Source organism: Salvelinus alpinus, chromosome 6 (assembly GCF_045679555.1).
Source record: "Salvelinus alpinus chromosome 6, SLU_Salpinus.1, whole genome shotgun sequence".
In the NCBI taxonomy this organism is placed as follows: Eukaryota; Metazoa; Chordata; class Actinopteri; order Salmoniformes; family Salmonidae; genus Salvelinus; species Salvelinus alpinus.
The window spans coordinates 52,047,899-52,068,874 of NC_092091.1; the positions used below are offsets into that span (position 1 = coordinate 52,047,899).

Below are 20,976 nucleotides of genomic sequence, written 5' to 3' on the forward strand. Positions count from 1 at the left end.
CAGATGTCCCCTCCTTTTCATCTTTTTATTTTCAGCTGGACAGGCTAATGCATTTCGGCAGTTATGCCTTCATCAGAGCAACGGATATTTCACCAGATATATAAATGTGAAGCATCTGGTTGGCGTTGTCACTCACCACCAAATATGGTGATGAGAGGAAAACCAGTGGGAGACGATGAAGCAAAATGGATTTTGGCTGACATTCTGCAATTTGTTTTTTTTACAGCTGAAACATTTAATCTCCATACAATTCAATGTTTCCAAAACTAGAATCTGTAACAGAGTGGACTGCGTTTTGGTTTTGTAGACTTTACCCTTTGCCAAAGTTTCTAAAGGCATTGTTTAGGAGTGCAAGGGCGAATTGTGTTATTGCACACTTCACAGAGTAGGCGTTTCCTAACAGAAATATGCAAATAAAGGCTAGAATGCATTAATAGGATCTGACTACATTTACATTTACATTTAAGTCATTTAGCAGACGCTCTTATCCAGAGCGACTTACAAATTGGTGCATTCACCTTATGATATCCAGTGGAACAACCACTTTACAATAGTGCATCTAACTCTTTTAAGGGGGGGGGGGGGTAGAAGGATTACTTTATCCTATCCTAGGTATTCCTTAAAGAGGTGGGGTTTCAGGTGTCTCCGGAAGGTGGTGATTGACTCCGCTGACCTGGCGTCGTGAGGGAGTTTGTTCCACCATTGGGGTGCCAGAGCAGCGAACAGTTTTGACTGGGCTGAGCGGGAACTGTACTTCCTCAGAGGTAGGGAGGCGAGCAGGCCAGAGGTGGATGAACGCAGTGCCCTTGTTTGGGTGTAGGGCCTGATCAGAGCCTGAAGGTACGGAGGTGCCGTTCCCCTCACAGCTCCGTAGGCAAGCACCATGGTCTTGTAGCGGATGCGAGCTTCAACTGGAAGCCAGTGGAGAGAGCGGAGGAGCGGGGTGACGTGAGAGAACTTGGGAAAGTTGAACACCAGACGGGCTGCGGCGTTCTGGATGAGTTGTAGGGGTTTAATGGCACAGGCAGGGAGCCCAGCCAACAGCGAGTTGCAGTAATCCAGACGGGAGACTAGCTCGTTTTTGGTTGTACCCACCTTCTTGTTTGTTCTGCCCACTATGATTAATTTACTCCCATTTTAAAACGACAGGCTCTGGTCTATCTTGGGTTAGTTATAAAAATCGTTGCTTCTATTTTATGTAAACATACCAAACGTAACATATCATACTAATTTGAGTGTTCTGGATTTACATTTACTATGTTACGTCTAGTCTGAGACCATTCTGCCTACACAGGTAGTCTATAGTTCCATCGCCTGTCATTTGACTGTCAAATTTCTTTTCTCCACCTGTTGCAATACCCCGGTATGGAGCTCGTGATGTTCAGAGGGTTGGCTGTAGGTGGAGTTACGGTCAAATATTGGGTGTTCCTGTTCCTCTTCGATTAGGCTTCTATCTTCTTTAAAGAACTGAGGGTTTGACTGTGAATGGTATACAGTAGGCTATGTGTCAGGCGTTTTACACAGAACAGAAGAAAATGTAACCCAGTTTGGATTATTTCTTCATTTTTGGATGAATGCGGAGACGCGGTGCGCCCTCGTTGAAAGGGAGGCTGCCTTTGCGCACCAAATGAAGTCATGAACGGCAGAACGATGATGTCATCGCCTGCACTTGCAGCTATATTCCCTATGCACTGATCGACGTACACACACCGCTGAGGGGTTCTCACCGTTTGCGAAAGTAATACGGATAGCCTTCCTTGGGAAGTGGGTCATGGAATATTAGGTTCACCTATTTTCTTCTAAAGGCTATATGTGAAAGCTTGGTTTTGAGAGTTCATTTGTCTGTTAAATTGATATGCTACTGTCGCCTGATAAAAACGTTTGACATGTTAAGATTTGTTTTTGGATACAGATAGCGGGAACATTTATTGTAAGAATAGGCTATAGCCGACATTTCCATTTTGCGTGATGCAGATCAAATGTGTGCTGTCAGGTTTATTGTGTGGTAGCCTACAGTTTTCAATAGGCCTAAATCAAGATTGAAACATCAAGAAGATGTGCTCGTTTTGGAAATATATCAAAGTACGGAATAAAACATACTGTAAAACATGCTGCTCTGAGAAATTGGACGTTGGTATCATTCATGGTGTCGCGGAGAGCAAAGCACTGAGACATGGATAAGTTTCTGCAGATCGCGCCTCACTCCCTGGCCATAGTGCTATCTCGGGTTGGCGCCGAGGAGTCGCCCGCGGTAACCGACAAGCTCCAGCAACATCAGACGGGCTACGAGATATTTGCCGACTTCAAAGCTGTCAACATGCAGCACTTCTGGAATAAGAAAGTGACCGATGCGATATCGGAGACTTTTTTCCTAGGCTGGATTGACGAGGATGTCCTGTTGATCCAAGGGAAGGAACACCACCTCGAGGTGCTCAGAGCGGGATGGACGAGGCGGGCCCTCAAACCGCCCGGAGGTTTCGAGATCAAGTGCATCGGTAAGACTGTACTCAATCAATCATATAGGCTATCTGTGATTATCATCATAATGCCACCCAGGCAGGTTGTTGTCACTTGTTTGTTTTGTTTATTGAGTAGCCTAAGGTTCAGGTCATCTGAACACTGTGGTGGTCCACTCTGCACAATAGGATAGTGTGCCTCAACTTTAATGAGTAAGAGTGGGCACACATTGGTTGAATCAACGTTGTTTTCACGTAATTTCAATGTAATCACATTGAACCAACGTAGAATAGGCGTCGAATTGACATCTGTGCGCATTGGGTTGGGATCAAATGGAATGTGTGAGACTCATGGCGCCCAGGAGGAGTAATGGGAGAACCCTGAGGCCAGCAGAAGAGTAAAAAATACATGTTAATTTATAGCCCTACCTGTGGTTTCCTTAATTCCCACTTTCCTCACCATTGTTCTGCTAGTAAGGGAAATATGTGTGGGACTTTGGAGTTTCTCTTGAAATTAGTGGGATCTGTTTGTATTTCAGGTAAACAATCAGAGCAGTAGAGCTGCACGTGTGGCTAGAGTGAGTGGTGTGTGTGTACACCATGAAGTTTGGGGACATGTGAAGTTGAACCGAGGTGGTTGTTTAGTGCGGAAAACTTCAGGGTCGCTCACTCATAAATGCTTTGAAAGTCTGAACAAAATCTGCTTTTAGGGAGAGTAGGCTATTTGTGTTTTTTTTAAATGTACTGTAAGCAAGAAATAAAATAGCTATTGAGAAACACCATTGCTTTGTGAAGAGACCAAGTTCAGGACCATGTAAACATCTCTCTATCTCTCTCTCTCTTTCTGCCACATCAACAATTTCAAAAGGATGGGAAAGTTACAAAACAGTCAAATATTGATTGAGAAAAAATTTCAAACAAGGGGAGATTCTGTGCTTATTTGTCCATGGAGGGGGGTACCATGCCCTACCTGACCCTACCACCAAAGCAGCCAGCACTGATAAGCTTTGGAATGTTTCCATGATAGCTAATAAATAACCACAGATGAATACAGTCTCTAATCTAATGAGGGCTCTATATTAATGCTCATGCAAGCTGCTAGTGCTATTAGTATTGCTTGGCCAGCGCAGTGCTGAACATACTACAGATGTGGAAAACTCTGTCTGCTGACCCATCTTTCATCTGACAAAACACAGTCATACTGTATCAGGTTCATGTCTTACTGAGTGCTGGAAGTTGAATTCATATTCACAACAGTCAATAATCACATGCACATTGACTTGACTTAAAAGGTGAGGAAATAGAGCTTTTGAAATTGAAAACAATGGTTGGCTCTGGATAGCAAAGTTCAGAGTCACAAGTTGGTCTAACCTAATAAGTTTGTTGAAACTAAGGTGGGGCTTAGAATCACTGGCAGATTCCAGAATTTTCCACATATTTCTAATTCCAATGTTAGGCCATTCTATTCTGTATGTGGCTCTTTTGGACACTTTCTGGTAGTGTTGTGTGGGTGGGCTGTACTTCAGCCCGCAATCCGTATCACAGTCAGTACTTTCTTCTGCATAAACCTCTCCCATAGATGTGTGGGATGGCCATGGTTACTTAGACTAGCTAGAAGTCTAGGAAAGTTGTTTCTGTTTACTTGGGATACATGTCTATCTGAGGTCTGCTTGTTCCTTTCCATTCTGACTACTAGCATGCTAGTAGATACCCACAGACTTCCAGTCACTGCGCTAACGCTAGTTAGCATTGGCTCGCAAAACTACCTCTAACTTCCTTCATACTGGACACAGAGATTTAAAAATGGTATCCACAAGACTCTTGGGAAGTAGATAATTTTTAATCATTGCCAAAATCCTGAAATATCATTTTAACGAGGGTTTTCTCACTTGCCAGAGTCTGTTTTTGTTTTTGTCGGTTTTTGTTAGGTGCAATTGTGAACAATAGTCATGTCAGACATCAAATAAATCTAATAGGCCATTAATAATTCACTGCAGATCAAGGATAAATTGTCCTACCGGCGATGTGGCTAGATGTCCATGCACTCGACATTTGAAGGTCTGAAGAACAAAGGGCTTAGGTTGATCAAGCCAGGTGGGGTGGGCTTTGCCATTTGTAGAAGATAGAAAATCACATAAATTATTGTTTTTACATTTTCGCTTTAACCAGACAAAACTTTAAATGTTTATTTGATGCCAATTGTCAATTGTGTTTGTCATATGGTATTTGGCTGATTAAAAATTGCTGTACGGTTGGGATGTCTTCAGTCCTGAACAATGTCCGGAATTGGTAAGCTACAGATTACTGAACATCTAAATACCACCCAAGGAGATGTTGTGTTTCTTTGAATATCAATGCTCTTGCATGTAATCTGATTTGTGAATTGCAGCATCCGGCAGCAAACGTTTTTTTGCTATTAGGTGTGTGCATCCGTTGACAGGCCCCTTCTTTCCCATCATGTCATTGTGGTAGTCACTGAGTAACGAGGGGGGTAGTGGAGGCAGCTGCTCCATGTGCATACCCACTGGGCACAGGTGTCAATTCCACGTTGGTTCAACGTTATTTCATTGAAACGACTTGGAAACCACGTTGATTCAACCAGTGTGTGCCCAGTGAGTAGGTACTCACCGACTATTTATCTGGCCCAATTTGACAGAGGTAGTGGAAGAATGTTGTCCTTGGTTTTCTCAAGGTTAAAACCCAAACACACCCATTGAATTGAGGAAGGAAAGGCACATCCCACCTCAGCAGGAAAGCCCATAGCAGCTGTGACTGTGGGGTCTATTCGATTAAACTCTAACCGGTTAAGTCAAAAAAGAACATCCAAAACAAAATGTGCATTCCTGTACTCAACGAAACAATGTTTTCGCATTGAAACCAAAATAAAACTATTGCAATTGGATTGAAACATGCTTTTTCTCGCTGTGCGGAAAAGACTGTTTTTTTAACTTGTCCCGGAAACCTGGTTACTAGTTTAATTGAATGAAAGCCCTTTGTTTCCATTTGCAGGCTTCTAACAAAGGGGCTACAAGAAGTGTCCCATGCAGGAAGGAAAGTAGAGGGTCTGTTCAGGAAAGGAACCATGCTAAACACTGAAGCACTCTCCCCAATGGAAGGATGAGGAGGGGCCTGGAAGAGAGAATTGGGGGAAACGATAGACGTCATAGAAATTATTCTGGCAGCATATCCCAGGTGGTAACAGGAATGACTCTGGCAGTATTTCCAAAAGGGTGACAGGAATAACTCTGACAGTGTTTCCCAAGTGGTGGGTCGGGGCCCCACTGATGCGTTGAGAGTAATTCCTCTCTAGGGTTGCGACTTAAGACTGGGTACCGGCCAGAAACATGTTTAATTTCTTGGCGGTCGTGAAGGAGGAAAAAACTTTTGAAATATATATTTTAAGTAGGATACTTTATTTAGCACTGTCTTTTTCTACAGATTTGTGTTTACTTGGTGGGTCACAATAATATAACAAAACCTTTGGATGGGTCACACAATGCCAAGTTTTTTGTCGCGAAAATGTATGGAATGTAGTGAAGTAAAAGTAGTCAAAAATATAAATAGTAAAGTACACATAACCCCAAAAACTACTTAAGTAGTACTTTAAGGTATTTTTACTTAAGTACTTTACACCACTGGTATTTCTATCTGATTCTACTGCTTGCATCAGTTACCTGATGTGGAATAGAGTTCAATGTAGTCATGGCTCTATGTAGTACTGTGCACCTCTCATAGTCTGTTCTGGACTTGGGGATTGTGAAGAGACCTCTGGTGGCATGTCTTGTATGGCTTTCATGGTGGTAAATACAGTAGACATCACTCCCAGGTCCCTTAGTTACCTCACAAGGGCAGCAATCATAACCACATAACTTAATTTGGAGTTACTTTGAAATGATTTGTGCATGGATAAAAAATAAAAAAAAATAAACAAATTGTGTTTTAAAACAGACATTTAAAGTCAATTGAACAGTTGGGTTGACAATGGGTTTCTAAAAGATCTGGAGAAAGTACTCAACAAAAAAGACAGAGATGAATACATTTTTCTCAGCTTTAATCCATTGTTATGATGAGCAGGTTACAGGTGACTGACATTTCGATGTCAAGCTGATGTCTTCCTCAGAGTGACCCAACACTTGCACTCAACTCCTATTTAGAGCCTAGTGCCCTATTGAGACACAACAACGTGAAAATAAACACAAGGTTTGGAGAAAGTGTGGGAAATCTTACCTTGTGGGGGGCCGATGTGGGGGCAGGCTTTTGCTCCAGCCAAGCAATAGCACCCGATTCTACTAATTTAAGTTTTAATGGAAGACGATGAGCCTTCATGGAATTCAGTGATTCATTGGATGATTCGTAGAATCAGGTGTGTTACTGCAGGGTAGACCAAAAACCTGCACCCACAGAATTGCCCACACCAAATCTATAGGGTCGATACAGTAGTGATGTGTGACATCTTGGAGCAGGCTTAGTTTCTCAGAGATGTAGTACCTTATGCTTCATGACATGTCGGCTTGCCCCCTGAGATCAATGTGAGAATAATTTTTTTAATAAAGGTGTTGTAATTATGCTTTTAATTCATAAGGCTTTCTCAATCCACTAACCTGTTTCTACTTGAACGTTCACTGTAGATTTGAAATACAAAATTACAGACCTGTAAATAATAGTCCACATCCTGGATGTCTCTGATGTGTGATGGAAAGTTTTCTGTATTTACCCTCATTAGAACACTTCCTTCACTATGATTATGCCAGCAAATGGGGATACTCGGAAAACTAAAAGTACTGCATTTGGAAATGTTTTTTTAGTACATGTTTAAAGCGTTTTTTTTTTTGTGAATGTTTGTTTGGAATATAAACTTTGGCAAAAGTTTCTGCACTTGTCGTGGCACCAAAATGTGTCGAATTGTAATTGTTGTCTGCCCAGGCAGCCTACATTGACAAAGCCATAGAGGGAAGTTGATACTGCAGCTGCACTGACCTCATTGGCCGATATCAAGTAGCAGTAGCTCTGCAGATGTGGTTGCACATTGAATTAGGCATAATAAATAGTATTTTATTTTCTCACACACACGTACTTACTCTTTTCAATTTCGGCCCAAACGGGAAGTTGGTCCCTAGCCTAATGCTGACCATATTTTGACCTATAGTGCATGATTCCCATACACCGGTTCCATAGAAATTCTAGAATTTAGAAATTCTCCATTGAACATGCTTCTTATTCCAGGACAAGGCTTAATCTGTGTCTCGTCAACTGGACAGATTAAGTTTAGTCCAGGACTAAAAAGCATTCTGAATGGAGAATCTCTGTCTGGGAAACCGGCCCCATAGGCTTTTAATTTAGCAGGGTGAGATTGCTAGTATTGCATTTTGTCGCTAAAGTCACCTTGCTTAAAACCTGAAGATGATTACTGATGAATTACCCCAGCCGAATGGCGAGTTTACTTGTCTTGTTACTATTTATTATACATAATTGGTTTAGCAGTATTAGGAGCTGATTTGTAATTAGGCATATAATATAATTATTCATGCATGTATCTTTAACCGTCTGTCCACTTGGTTTATTAACCAAGGAGAATTCTATCTTGTTAGTGAATTTTTTTATTTTATTTTTAATAAACATGCCTCTTGCTGTGGGCTTTTGGTCTCCATTGCTGTAGAAAAAGAAAGGCGAGGAATAAAGGCCCAGTGCACAATGTTTCTTCTAAGGCCTCTTCTAACACTGTACTTCTGATTCGCCAGCTAAGGGGATGATTCAACTAAGGGGATAGCAGCCACCAGAGGGCACAACACCTGGTTGCATATGACCAGTGGCCCATCTTTTGAGTTCTGCATGACCAGATGCACATTTAAGAGCAAATACTAAAGGCACACCTTGTAAGGTGCACCAACTATTAAAGAGTGGGCCTTACCACCAATCAAAATGTAAACATTGCAAATGCGTCACACTACATTTTCATTTGCAAATAGTGCCTGATCTGTGCTCAATTAATTATATTAGTTTTTTTTAACCAGGCAAGTCAGTTAAGAACAAATTCTTATTTTACAATGACGGCCTACCCCGGCCAAACCCTCCCCTAACCCGGACCAATTGTGCACTGCCCTATGGGACTCCCAATTACAGCCGTTTGTGATACAGCCCATGAACAAACCAGGGTCTGTAGTGACGCCTCTAGCACTGAGATGCAGTGCCTTAGACCGCTGCGCCACTCGAGCCCCAGACAGTTCATAGAAATATAACTTTTTGTTGTAATTTAATAGTCATCATCTGTTTATAAACTGTTCAAGTGCCATAAGACAACTTTGGTTATCACCAGGTAAGAGAGCTGTACTAATTTATTAAGTCATATTCTTTAAACAACTCTAGAGGTTTACAGTGTTTACTCAATTGAAATTACTGGACATTTTACAGACTATGGCTTTAACGCACGCACGCACGCACGCACGCACGCACGCACGCACGCACGCACGCACGCACGCACGCACACACACACACACACACACACACACACACACACACACACACAAATGCTTGCAAACTATGTATTTAATAGTGCTGCTGAGAGACCTGCTGTCTCTAACTCTGAATGATCGGCTATGAAAAGCCAACTGACATTTACTCCTGAGGTGCTGACCTGTTGCACCCTCTACAACCACTGTGATTATTATTATTTGACCCTGCTGGTCATTTAGAACGTTTGAACATCTTGGCCATGTACTGTTATAATCTCCACCCGGCACAGCCAGAAGAGGACTGTCCACTCCTCAGAGCCTGGTTCCTCTCTAGGTTTCTTCCTAGGTTCCTGCCTTTCTAGGGAGTTTTTCCTAGCCACCGTGCTTTGACATCTGCATTGCTTGCTGTTTGGGGTTTTAGGCTGGGTTTCTGTACAGCACTTTTTTGTGACATCGGCTGATGTAAAAGTGGCTTTATAAATACATTTGAACATTGTTGTACTCTACAATGCCTATTTCTCATACAGCAGCCTCAAAGTGTCAGTCTTTTGTATTGCGTTTCCTTGCGTCTGCTGTCTGCCTGTGCCTGGCTCGTCTGTTTTGTCGGTAGTCTGTTCTGTGTCTATAGCTCCAACAACAACTCTTGGCTCTTTTAAGGGATGGCACTCGGTAGCAGCTATGAGATCATCGGACTGGGTTGTCATGGCTACGAGCGCTGTTGCAGCGCGATTGAGAAATAAGATGGCTGGTGTGTTGCGTCTCCCTCCTCCTCCTCCTCCTCTCTTCCTCTCCTATTTTCTCTTTGGTATGAATGAACTTCAGCAAATTTGACACCGTCCCCTCCATCCCCCTCCCTCCCTCATCTCCTCTTTCATCCCTCCCTCATTCCTCCCTCCATCTATACTTATGAGTCAGCAGGCTCTGCAGCAAGCAATGGCCGCCACACTAGAGAGACAATGACTGGGGGCTCCATTGTGAGCTGGGGGCTGCGTTCACACTCAAAAGAGCCCTTTGAGGGTCTTCAACAAAAACAAACGTGCTTTAAGGAAGGCTCCGTTTCTGGAGTGGTTGGCCAAGTTCTTTCTGGCCAATGCACAGTCGCAGTGTCAGTCTGTGGAAACGTATTGTTGCGGGCCGTACAGATGTAGGATCTTACTTCGGACAGTTTGCTACAGCAGGAAAATAATCCTGAAGCAACAGGAAATGTGAATTATTATGTGGATTATTGTAGGGGTTTATAAATTTTTCGTTATGACAAATCAAGTCTGAAATGTCACACAGTGGAAATTAAAAACTTTAAAAGCCTTTTAAAAACTAAAATATATTACAAGTTTGCATTTCCTACAAGAACTGGGTGTGAATAAGTATACAGTACCAGTCAAAAGTTTGGACACACCTACTCATTCAAGGGTTTTTCTTTTTTTTTTACTATATTCTACAATGTAGAATAATAGTGAAGACATCAAAACTATGAAATAACACACATGGAATCATGTAGTAACAAAAGTGTTAAACTGCCTTAATGACAGTTTTGCACACTCTTGGCATTCCCTCAACCAGCTTCATGAGGTAGTCACCTGGAATGCATTTCAATTAACAGGTGTGCCTTGTTAAAAGTTCATTTGTGGAATTTCATTTTTTCTTAATGCGTTTGAGCCGATCAGTTGTGTTGTGACAAGGTTGGGGTGGTATATAGAAGATAGCAGCCCTATTTGGTAAAAGACCAAGTCCATATTATGGCAAGAACATCTAAAATAAGCTAAGAGAAACAACAGTCCACCATTACTTTAAGACATAAAGGTCACTCAATCCGGAAAGTTTCTTCAAGTGCAGTCGCAAAAACCATCAAGCGCTATGATGAAACTGGCTCTCATGAGGACCGCCACAGGAAAAGAAGACCCAGAGTTACCTCTGCTACAGAGGATAAGTTCATTAGAGTTACCAGCCCCAGAAATTGCAGCCCAAATAAATGCTTCACAGAGTTCAAGTAACAGACACATCTCAACATCAACTGTTCAGAGGAGACTGCGTGAATCAGGCCTTCATGGTCGAGTTGCTTCAAAGAAACCACTACTAAAGGACACCAATAATAAGAAGAGACTTACTTTGGCCAATAAACACGAGCAATGGACATTAGACCGGTGGAAATCTGTCCTTTGGTTTGATGAGTCTAAATTTGAGATTTTTGGTTCCAAAAGCAGTGTCTTTGTGAGACGCAGAGTAGGTGAACGGATTATCTTTGCATGTGCGGTTCCCACCTTGAAGCATGGAGGTGTGATGGTGTAGGGGTGCTTTGCTGGTGACATGGTCTGTGATTTATTTTGAATTGAAGGCACATTTAACCACCATGGCTACCACAGCATTCTGCAGCGATATGCAATCCCATCTGGTTTTCGCTTAGTGGGACTATCATTTGTTTTTCAACAGGACAATGACCCAACACACCTCCAGGCTGGGCTATTTGACCAAGAAGGAGAGTGATGGGCTCCCGAGTGGCGCAGCGGTCTAAGGCACTGCATCTCAGTGCAAGAGGCTTCACTATAGTACCTGGTTTGAATCCAGGCTGTATCATGTCTGGCCGTGATTGGGAGTCCCATAGGGCGGCGTACAATTGGCCCAGTGTTGTCGGGGTTTGCCGGAGTAGGCTGTTATTGTAAATAAGAATTTGTTCTTAACTGACTTGCCTAGTTAAATAAATAAATAAAAATTGAAGTGCTGCATCAGATGATATGGCCTCCACAATCACCCGACCTCGACCCAATTGAGATGGTTTGGGATGAGTTGGACCGCAGAGTGAAGGAAAAGCAGTCAACAATAACTCCTTCAAGACTGTTGGAAAAGCATTCTTGGTGAAGCTGGTGGAGAGAATGCCAAGAGTGTGCAAAGCTGTCATCAAGGCAAAGGGTGGCTGCTTTGAAGAATCTAAAATATATTTTGATTTAACACTTTTTTGATTACTACATGATTCAATGTGTGTTATTTCATAGTTTGATGTCTTCACTATTATTCTACAATAAAGAAGAATCCTTGAATGAGTAGGTGCATCCAAACTTTTGATTGGTACTGTAGGTGGAAGGCTAAGCTGTGACTGATCAATTTGTCTAACCCAAAACACGTTTGAAAGTGTGACAAAAGTGTCAATAGCTGTGCCTTTTAGGCATACTGTACAGTCAGTCATAGGGTTTTTTCTGTTGACATGGTGTCGCCACATGTTATAGTCTGCTGTGATGGCAGGAACCACGTAAGGTCATGTACTACCATTAGAGGGGAAAGTAGGGTACCTTAAGCTACTGAGAGGAGGCTATGACCACACTCAAACGCATGAACACGGATAAAATCATATTTGACGTACATCATTGTCCGTTTTTGTTCGTCAAAGGTACAACTCAAGTCAACTATTTGGCAACGGACTGTCAGACACAAAGTCCCAGTGTGCCGATGGCCTACAGGTACGACCACATTGAGATGCATGAACACAGATGAAATTGTATATGACGTCCATTGTTGTCCGTTTTTGTCTGTCAGCCCATCTCTACTTTTTGGGGACCAGTTGTATACTTTAAGGCAACCATATTGTGCAACTATTTTATGGACAATCATCTCTGTTGACATTCATCTGGCAACAGATGACTCACATTAAAAAAACATTGGTTTAATCAGAATTTGCAGGCACAGCATCTGTGTGGCCATACCATGAGAGAACTACTGCCCGCTCTCATTGAAGCCACGGAGTTCAAGGCCGACCGCGGTACTGCAGGCTTTGTTAGCAGAAAACAGGATCAAATTGTATTTGTCACATGTGCCGAATACAACAGGTGTAATGCTTTCTTACAAGCCCATAACCAACAATGCAGTTTTAAGAAAAATAAGTTAAGTCAAAAATAAAGTAATGGAGGGCGAGGGAGTCTCGAGGTTTTGCTCGCCTGAGGTACAGTATCTCATTATGAGCTGTAGACCACACTATCTACCTAGTGAGTTTTCATATGCATTTTTCTTAGCTGTCTTACATACCACCACCGACTGATGCTGGCACTAAGACCACACTCAATGAGCTGTATACCGCCATAAGAAAACAGGAAACCGCTCATCCAGAGACGGTGCTCCTAGTGGCCGGGGACTTTAATGCAGTGAAACTTAAATCCGTTTTACCTCATTTCTATTAGCATGTTAAATGTGCAACCAGAGGGGAAAAAAACTCGCGACCACCGTTACTCCACACACAGAGATGCGTACAATGCTCTCCCTCACCCTCCATTTGGCAAATCTGACTATAATTCTATCCTCCTGATTCCTGCTTAAAAGCAAAAACTAAAGCAGGAAGCACCAGTGACTCGGTCAATAAAGAAGTGGTCAGATGAAGCAGATGCTAAGCTAAAAGACTGTTTTGCTAGCACAGACTGGAATATTTTCCGGGATTATTCCGATGGCATTGAGGAGTACACCACATCAGTCACTGGCTTCATCAATAAGTGCATTGATGACATCGTCCCCACAGTGACTGTACGTACATACCCCAACCAGAAGCCATGGATTACAGGCAATATCTGCACTGAACTAAAGGGTTGAGCTGCCGCTTTCAAGGAGCGGGACTCTAACCCGGAAGCTTATAAGAAATCCCGCTATACCCCCCGACGAACCATCAAGCAAGCAAAGCGTCAATACAGGACTAAGATCGAATCGTACTACACCGGCTCTGACACTCCTCGGATGTGGCAGGGCTTGCAAACTAATACAGACTACAAAGGGAAGCACCACCACGAGCTTCCCAGTGACACGAGCCTACCAGATGAGCTAAATTACTTCTATGCTCGCTTCGAGGCAAGTAACACTGAAACATGCATGTGAGAGCACCAGCTGTTCTGGATGACTGTGTGATCACGCTCTCCGCAGCCGATGTGAGTAAGACCTTTAAACTGGTCAACATTCACAAGGCCGCAGGGCCAGACGGATTATCAGGATGTGTACTGCCAGCATGCGCTGACCAACTGGCAGGTGTCTTCACTGACATTTTCAACCTGTCCCTGACTGAGTCTGTAATACCAACATGTTTCAAGCAGACCACCATAGTGTTCTTGGGCACAGGGACTAAGGTAACCTACCTAAATGACTACCGACCCGTAGCACTCACGTCTGTAGCCATGAAGTGCTTTGAATGGCTGGTCATGGCTCACAACACCATTATCCCAGAAGCCCTAGACCCACTCCAATGTGCATACCGCCCCAACAGATCCACAGATGATTCAATCTCTATTGCACTCCACACTGCCCTTTCCCACCTGGACAAAATGAACACCTATGTGAGAATGCTATTCATTGACTACAGCTCAGTTTTCAACACCATAGTACCCTCAAAGCTCATCACTAACACCTCCCGCTACAATTGTATCCTGTTCTTCGTGACGGGCCGCCCCCAGGTGGTAAGGGTAGGTAACAACACAACCATCACGCTGATCCTCAACACAGGGCCCCTCAGGGGTGCGTGCTCAGTCCCCTCCTGTACTCCCTGCTCACTCATGACTGCACGGCCAGGCACGACTCTAACACCCTCATAAAGTTTGCCGATGACAGTGGTAGGTCTGATCACCGACAATGACGAGACAGCCTATAGGGAGGAGGTCAAAGACCTGGCCGTGTGGTGCAAGGACAACAACCTCTCCCTCAATGTGATCAAGACAAAGGAGATGATTGTGGACTACAGGAAAAGGAGGGCCGAGTACACCCCCATTCTCATCGACGGGGCTGTAGTGGAGCAGGTTGAGAGCTTCAAGTTCCTTGGCGTCCACATCACCAACAAACTAACATGGTCCAAGCACACCAAGACAGTCGTGAAGAGGGCACGACAACGCCTATTCCCCCTCACGAGACTAAAAAGATTTGGCATGGGTCCTCAGATCCTCAAAGTTATACAGCTGCACCATCGAGAGCATCCTGATGGGTTGCTTCACTGCCTGGTATGGCAACTGCTCGGCCTCCGACCACAAGGCACTACAGAGGGTTGTGTGTATGGCCCAGTACATCACTGGGGCCAAGTTTCCTGCCATCCAGGACCTCTATACCAGGTGGTGTCAGAGGAAGGCCCTAAAAATTGTCAAAGTCTCCAGCCACCCTAGTCATAGACTGTTCTCTCTGCTACCGCATGGTAAGCGGTAGCGGAGAGCCGAGTCTAGGTCCAAGAGGCTTCTAAACAGCTTCTACCCCCAAGCCATAAGACCTCCTGAACAGCTAATCAAATGGCTACCCCAGACTATTTGCATTGCCCCCCCCCCCCTTTATACGCTGTTGCTACTCTCTGTTATTATCTATGCATAGTCACGTTAATAATTCTACCTCCATGTACATATTACCTCGACTAACCGGTGTCCCCGCACATTGACTCTGTACAAGTACCCCCTGTATATAGCCTCGCTATTGTTATTTTACTGCTGCTCTTTAATTATTTGTTACTTTTATTTCTTACATTTTTAAGGTATTTTTCTTAACTGCATTGTTGGTTAAGGGCTTGTAAGTAAGCATTTTTCTGTTGTATTCGGCGCATGTGACAAATAAAATTTGATTTTATATCCAAAAGTGGGTTTATAGTTGGGGGCACAAGATTAATATCATATATAGTGTGTCTTTTATGTACTGTATAACTAGCCTAAATGTGGTTTAGTTTACTTACCCACAGAATAAGCATCCTTGCTAACGATTCAGCTTTTTTCCTTTGAGGGTATCCTATGCTGTGGATATGCGGGAGGATGCATATTGGCAAGAGCCAAAAACAGCAAGCTTGGCAGATTTGGTTACTGTTGATATCTGTTTCGGACAGATATGGTCTTGTTGTTTATAATAATAACAAAAATATATTGTTATTATTATAAAGGGACAGATACAATTAAAACATTAACACCTTGAATCATTAACATTCAGATGCATTGCACCATCATGCTTTAACTTGCACTAATTTAAATCCCATCGGTCCCTAGATGGGATTTAACATAGTAGAAAGGAAAGGATTTTTTGGGGGGAAAATGTATGTCACCTGAAACTAACACTGCACAAGTGTGGAACATTTTATCAGTGTTATTTCCTTATAGTTTCCTGATAGTTGCTGGTTGAAAATACATTCTACAACAGGTTTTGCATGGGTGGAGTTATGGCCTGCCTAGTGACATTACCAGGCAGTGTAAGTTAATAGACCAATAACAAAAAGATTTCCAAACCTATCTGCCAATAACAGCTAGTTTTCAGGTTACACATCCCTCCAATTTGGCCCCTCCAATTAGGTCACTCACTCTAAGGACCACTCCTAGACAGTCCAAGCCAAATTCTTGCTTGAGAAATAGTTTTTTGTGTGTTTTTTTGTTTATTTTTGACAATTTTAATGGATAAATATTACGGTAAGGCTCTTAATTGTTACCCAGAAATGATTTGACATTGAGATAAAAACTTCTTATGTGCCCCTGACATTTACAACCAAATTCATGCATGTAATTTTGAGTATGTTAATCTGTTTTTTTTTCATAAATAACATGATATTGGTTTTTCAACTGTGATTAAATGTACTCCATGGTGCAGAAGTAGTCAAGAATAGCCAAGAGTTCACGCCATGACTCATGGAGGATGATGCCTGATAATAGCAACGTTACATTGAATTCGCCCCCCAAAAAGTTTAATCTAATTAGGTGTGTGTGTGTGTGCGCGTGTGTGTGTGTAGAAGCCTCTCTGATCTCATTAATTTGTCTCTGCCATGGCCCGTATTAATTATTAACGCCCTTGAAATACAAAAAAAAATCAATTTTGAGGGGAAAAGGATTAAACACCTTTGGCTCTGTACATACTCAAGTTGTACAACTGATGTACAACACATCTGGCACAACTTTTGTGATACAACAGAGTTTGTCTGCATAAAACGAATTACACAAGTGTTGTGGAGACACTGCACAATTGTTGTGTAAACATTTTGTGTGCAGACAAACTCTCCATTGTATCACAACAATATCAGTTGTATCAAAACCTTTGCATCAAGTAAGTTGTACATCAGTTGTTCAACCTGAGTGTGTTTGGGGTCCGTGGGTTGGGGGAAGCTGCATATCATCATGCCTCTAATCCCTCTCATCTTCCCTGAAATTGTATTACATCTGGAAAACTCATGTAGACTTCAGGGGAACTCCCGACTCCAAGTATTACCTTTAAATCCTTGCCTTTTGGTCTATGATGATTTAATCTACAGTAGAACCTCAAAGATACAAACCTCAGAGCTAAGGACTGACTGGTCTACCAAACATTGTTGTTGAACTACAACATTTATTAAATACAAGAAAATTGGCTTCTGTAGGCTACATAAATGTAGATGAGGTCTTACTGTATGATCGTGATGACACCTTTAAGTTGTCTTTAGTGGAATCACTCACAAGTGGGAATAGGGGAAAGAAGTCCTAAGCATGACATTTGAAGGAAGAATCCCTGTTGTTTAATTTTTTATTTATTTATCTAGGAAAGTCAGTTAAGAACAAATTATTATTTACAACGATGGCCTACCCCAGCGACACTGGGCCAATTGTGCACCGCCCTATGGGACTCCCAATCACACCCAGATGTGATGCAGCCTGGATTTGAACCAGGCACTGCAGTGACTCCTCTTGCATTGAGATGCTGTGTCTTAGACAACTGCACCACTCAGGAGCCCATTTAACAATTGTAAGCCAAGTAAAACTATATGCGGTTTTGAATAGAAATAAGAAATGTGAAATCAATGTAAGTAGGGGCTCCCGAGTGGCGCAGTGGTCTAAGGCACTGCATCTCAGTGCTAGAGGCATCACTATAGACCCTGGTTCAATTCCAGGCTGTATCACAACCAGCTGTGATTGAGAGTCCCATAGGGCGGTGCACAATTGGCCCAGCGTAGTCTGGGTTTGGCTGGGGTAGGCTGTCATTGTAAAATAAGAATTTGTTCTTAACTGACTTGCCTAGTTAAATAAAGGTTAAATGAAAATAATATTGATGAATCAAATCCTTGATGGTATTTTTGTTGTATTATTTAATACCATTCATTGTTATACAGTGGTAATATAGAGGGGCTAATCATTTGAACCATTTCATCTAACAGCAGAGCTTTCATAGGCTGGGCCAGAAGCTGGGGGCGGAGCCAAGCTTTGGGGGTTGTTCAGTTGCATGTAATGCAGAACAGTTCCTCAATTAGCATGGGACATGTCTCAAGAGGGTAGAGGGGGAGATGGTCTCATGCTTATCCAGCCCCCTTTCCTGCAGTGGCACTGCACAGCTGAGAGAGAGAGTTAGAGAGGGATGGAGAGAAAGAGCGAGGGGGGTGGTTAAAAAAAACACTCAGCCAGAGGCTCTCATCATTAGTCCCTTAATAAATTGCTTGCAGGACACATGTGGCTGCTGCATTTTTGTGTGTGTGGATGTTTTTTTTCTTCTTCTCCACTATACTTGTGTCCTCGGTCTCTCTCTCACTCGCTCTCTGCTTCCCCTACCCCTCCCCTTGTCTCAGTCACCCAGACACAGACACACGCATGCTCACGCAGAATCTCGCACAGTGGGCACGCACGCACACACACACACCCTTTCTTGAGGTTCTGGGAGCAGTGGCAGCTGCGGTGGTTAGCGTTGAAAGACATTGGCCGTTGACTGGAGTTAGCTGCAGCCCTGTCGGTTGAATGAATGGATGCTCCAACGAGCCTCTTAGGATTGGATTCTCGTATTGGATTTTCACGAGAGAGGAGGAGGATATCTATTCTGGGATTTGTTTTATTTCTATGCGCTCCATCTTTTTTTCTCTCCCCACCCTTTCTCGGTGTGGTGTCGTCGAGGACGAGCGGGTCTTGCGTGGTGGATTTGGCCTCCGCTACACTCTGCAATCTATAGAGTTTTTCTGTGGAGGTCAGGATAAAGGGCGCTATTCTTTCTCCTTTTTTCCTCAAAGGGGGGGCTCTTTTGTTTTCCGGGGCTCGGCCGAGCGAGCCCTATAGCTCCCATGGTGAATTGAGCTATTGTGGAGAAGAGCCTCGACAGCTAAGCTGCCGATTCTCTACCCCTCTCTTCCCCCTCCACCCAAAAAAATACCATTCACCTGAACCAACCCCCCTCCAACCTTCCTTTCCCACACCTCCTTCTCTCCTCGCCATTCTCTCTCCCTGCCTCCCATGCCCCATTTCCTTCATCCTTACCCCTGCCATCCCCTCCCCTCCCGCAGCATAGCGGCTACGTAATGTGCCTCCCGACGCATGCGAACAGGGATGCTACAAATGGTGGTTTGGACTGATCGCTGACATAAAAAAAGGGTGATGCCTCGTGCAACCATCACCGCCTCCGCCGCAATGGATCAGCCTGGGAAAACGCAGCAGATGCCAATCCACCGCAGTCTGAATTGAGGGGCGGCTGTAGTAGTTTGCCTGTAAATGAGAACGTGCGTGTGTGTGTATGCAAGCGTGCACGCTGGTCCTCTGTCATGTCTCTCGCCTGATCCCTTGCACCGGGCATCCCTGATGATTTTTACAATTTTTAAATTTAAGGTTTATTTAGCTAGGTAAGTCAGTTAAGAACAAATTCTTACTTACAATGACGGCCTACCCCGGCCAAATCCGGGCGACGATGGGCCAATTGTGCGTCGCCCTATGGGACTCCCAATCACGGCCGGATGTGATGCAGCCTGGTGTGGGGGAGGCACTAAGCCTCAGGTTGGCCTCCCCCCGAACACAGTAGTAGCCCCGTGGCAAGCCGCTTGCCCCTGGGGTCGCTATGAAAAAGACCCGCAGCACCAATTTGCGGCAGGCCTGGCCCAGTTCGGACCTGTCCGAGCGGCTGCCGGAGCGCACTCGCTCCCGGAGCGAGAAGGACTTCCGTCTCCAGCAGAAACACCACCACACTCCCCCTCCTCCACCCCACATCTCACCAGGTCCCCCCAGGGGCTACCAAATGCCAGGTGAGTCTGACAGCAGCCCCTACCACAACCACTACCATCCCTAATTCACCATCTTGTCAGATGTTGGCAAGCATGTGTGAAGTTGTACGTGAGGGTTAGTAAAGGTCTTGGTTTCTTCCAAGATCACATTTTTCCAAGGCTACTATTGGGTTTCTATGGATATGGAATATGTGATGACAAAGGGTTGAGTTTGTGAGTGTCTGTGTTCTGTAATGCTTGTGAAATAAAACATAAAAAAGTTGAAGTGACATAGTAAAAGGGTAAAGACAATATTGGAATATTGGTTATTCCAATATTGGAATAACCAACCGCATTATGGTGGTTGGTTATTTATTAATTAAAATGGTAATATTAGGATTTTAGTACAACCAAGGGCTGAAATAGTAAGCAATGGGATGTTGTTGGAGCTAAATCTTTGAAACCCTCCCATCACAGATTTTTCTTTCCCCTTGAATCATGGGTTGAGGTGTGAGTGATCTGCATATCCATATGGCATGCACATTTCTGTGAGATGCTTGTCCATCTGGTATTGTTGTGTGAAGTGTCAGATAGGACTGTGAAATGGGGTATAATCAATAATGTAGTTCATGGTCAATGTTTTTAATGACACCATGGTACGTTTTAAAGGTTTTATTTTTACGTTGCTTTTGTTTAAACAGCCAATTTAAAAAACAAAACATTTTCGGATGAAAAAAAATCTCCCCCGTTTAGCATATTTTAAATTTAATGTAGAAGTCATCTCAAAATAATTTAAAACCAAATCATTGTTGTGCAATACAATTCATTATAGAGATGTTTTGGGCATGAAATATAAAAACATTCTAACCTTGGAGTTTGACTTGTTTAAGTTGTGATGTTTCATCACAGACTAACTAGCTACATGATCTCCTTGCTTGACTGCTTGACAAGCTAGCTAATTTATTAGCCAACATCAGCGACCTATACTGAACAAAAATATAAACGCAACATGTAAAGTGTTGCTCCCATGTTTCATGAGCTGAAATAAAAGATCACAGAAATGTTCCAAAAAGCGTATTTCTTTCAAATGTTGTGCACAAATTTGTTTACATCCCTGTTAGTGACCATTTCTCCTTTGCCAAGATAATCCATCCACCTGACAGGTGTGGAATATCAAGAAGCTGATTAA

General features: G+C 43.2%; 1 protein-coding gene and 1 long non-coding RNA gene across 3 annotated transcripts in view; one reads left to right on the forward strand and one right to left on the reverse strand.

Annotated features, from left to right (window-relative positions):
• The first annotated feature begins 1,423 nt into the window (after positions 1–1,423).
• Positions 1,424–20,976, forward strand: part of LOC139578867 (storkhead-box protein 2-like) — a 58,905-nt gene continuing 39,352 nt past the window's right edge. The window contains exon 1 of one of the 2 annotated variants that reach the window (XM_071406977.1): positions 1,424–2,495. In XM_071406977.1, the coding sequence (XP_071263078.1) occupies positions 2,174–2,495 (322 nt within the window). In that variant the 5' untranslated portion in view covers positions 1,424–2,173. Of the gene's footprint in view, positions 2,496–19,645; positions 19,830–20,976 lie in introns of those variants that run through there. The other variant, XM_071406978.1, reaches the window with a different exon arrangement.
• On the reverse strand, positions 17,908–19,596 carry LOC139578870 (uncharacterized). Its single transcript, XR_011675632.1, has 2 exons — positions 19,465–19,596; positions 17,908–18,167 (listed from the first exon to the last, which is right to left on the reverse strand). It is a non-coding gene; the product is annotated as an uncharacterized lncRNA (long non-coding RNA).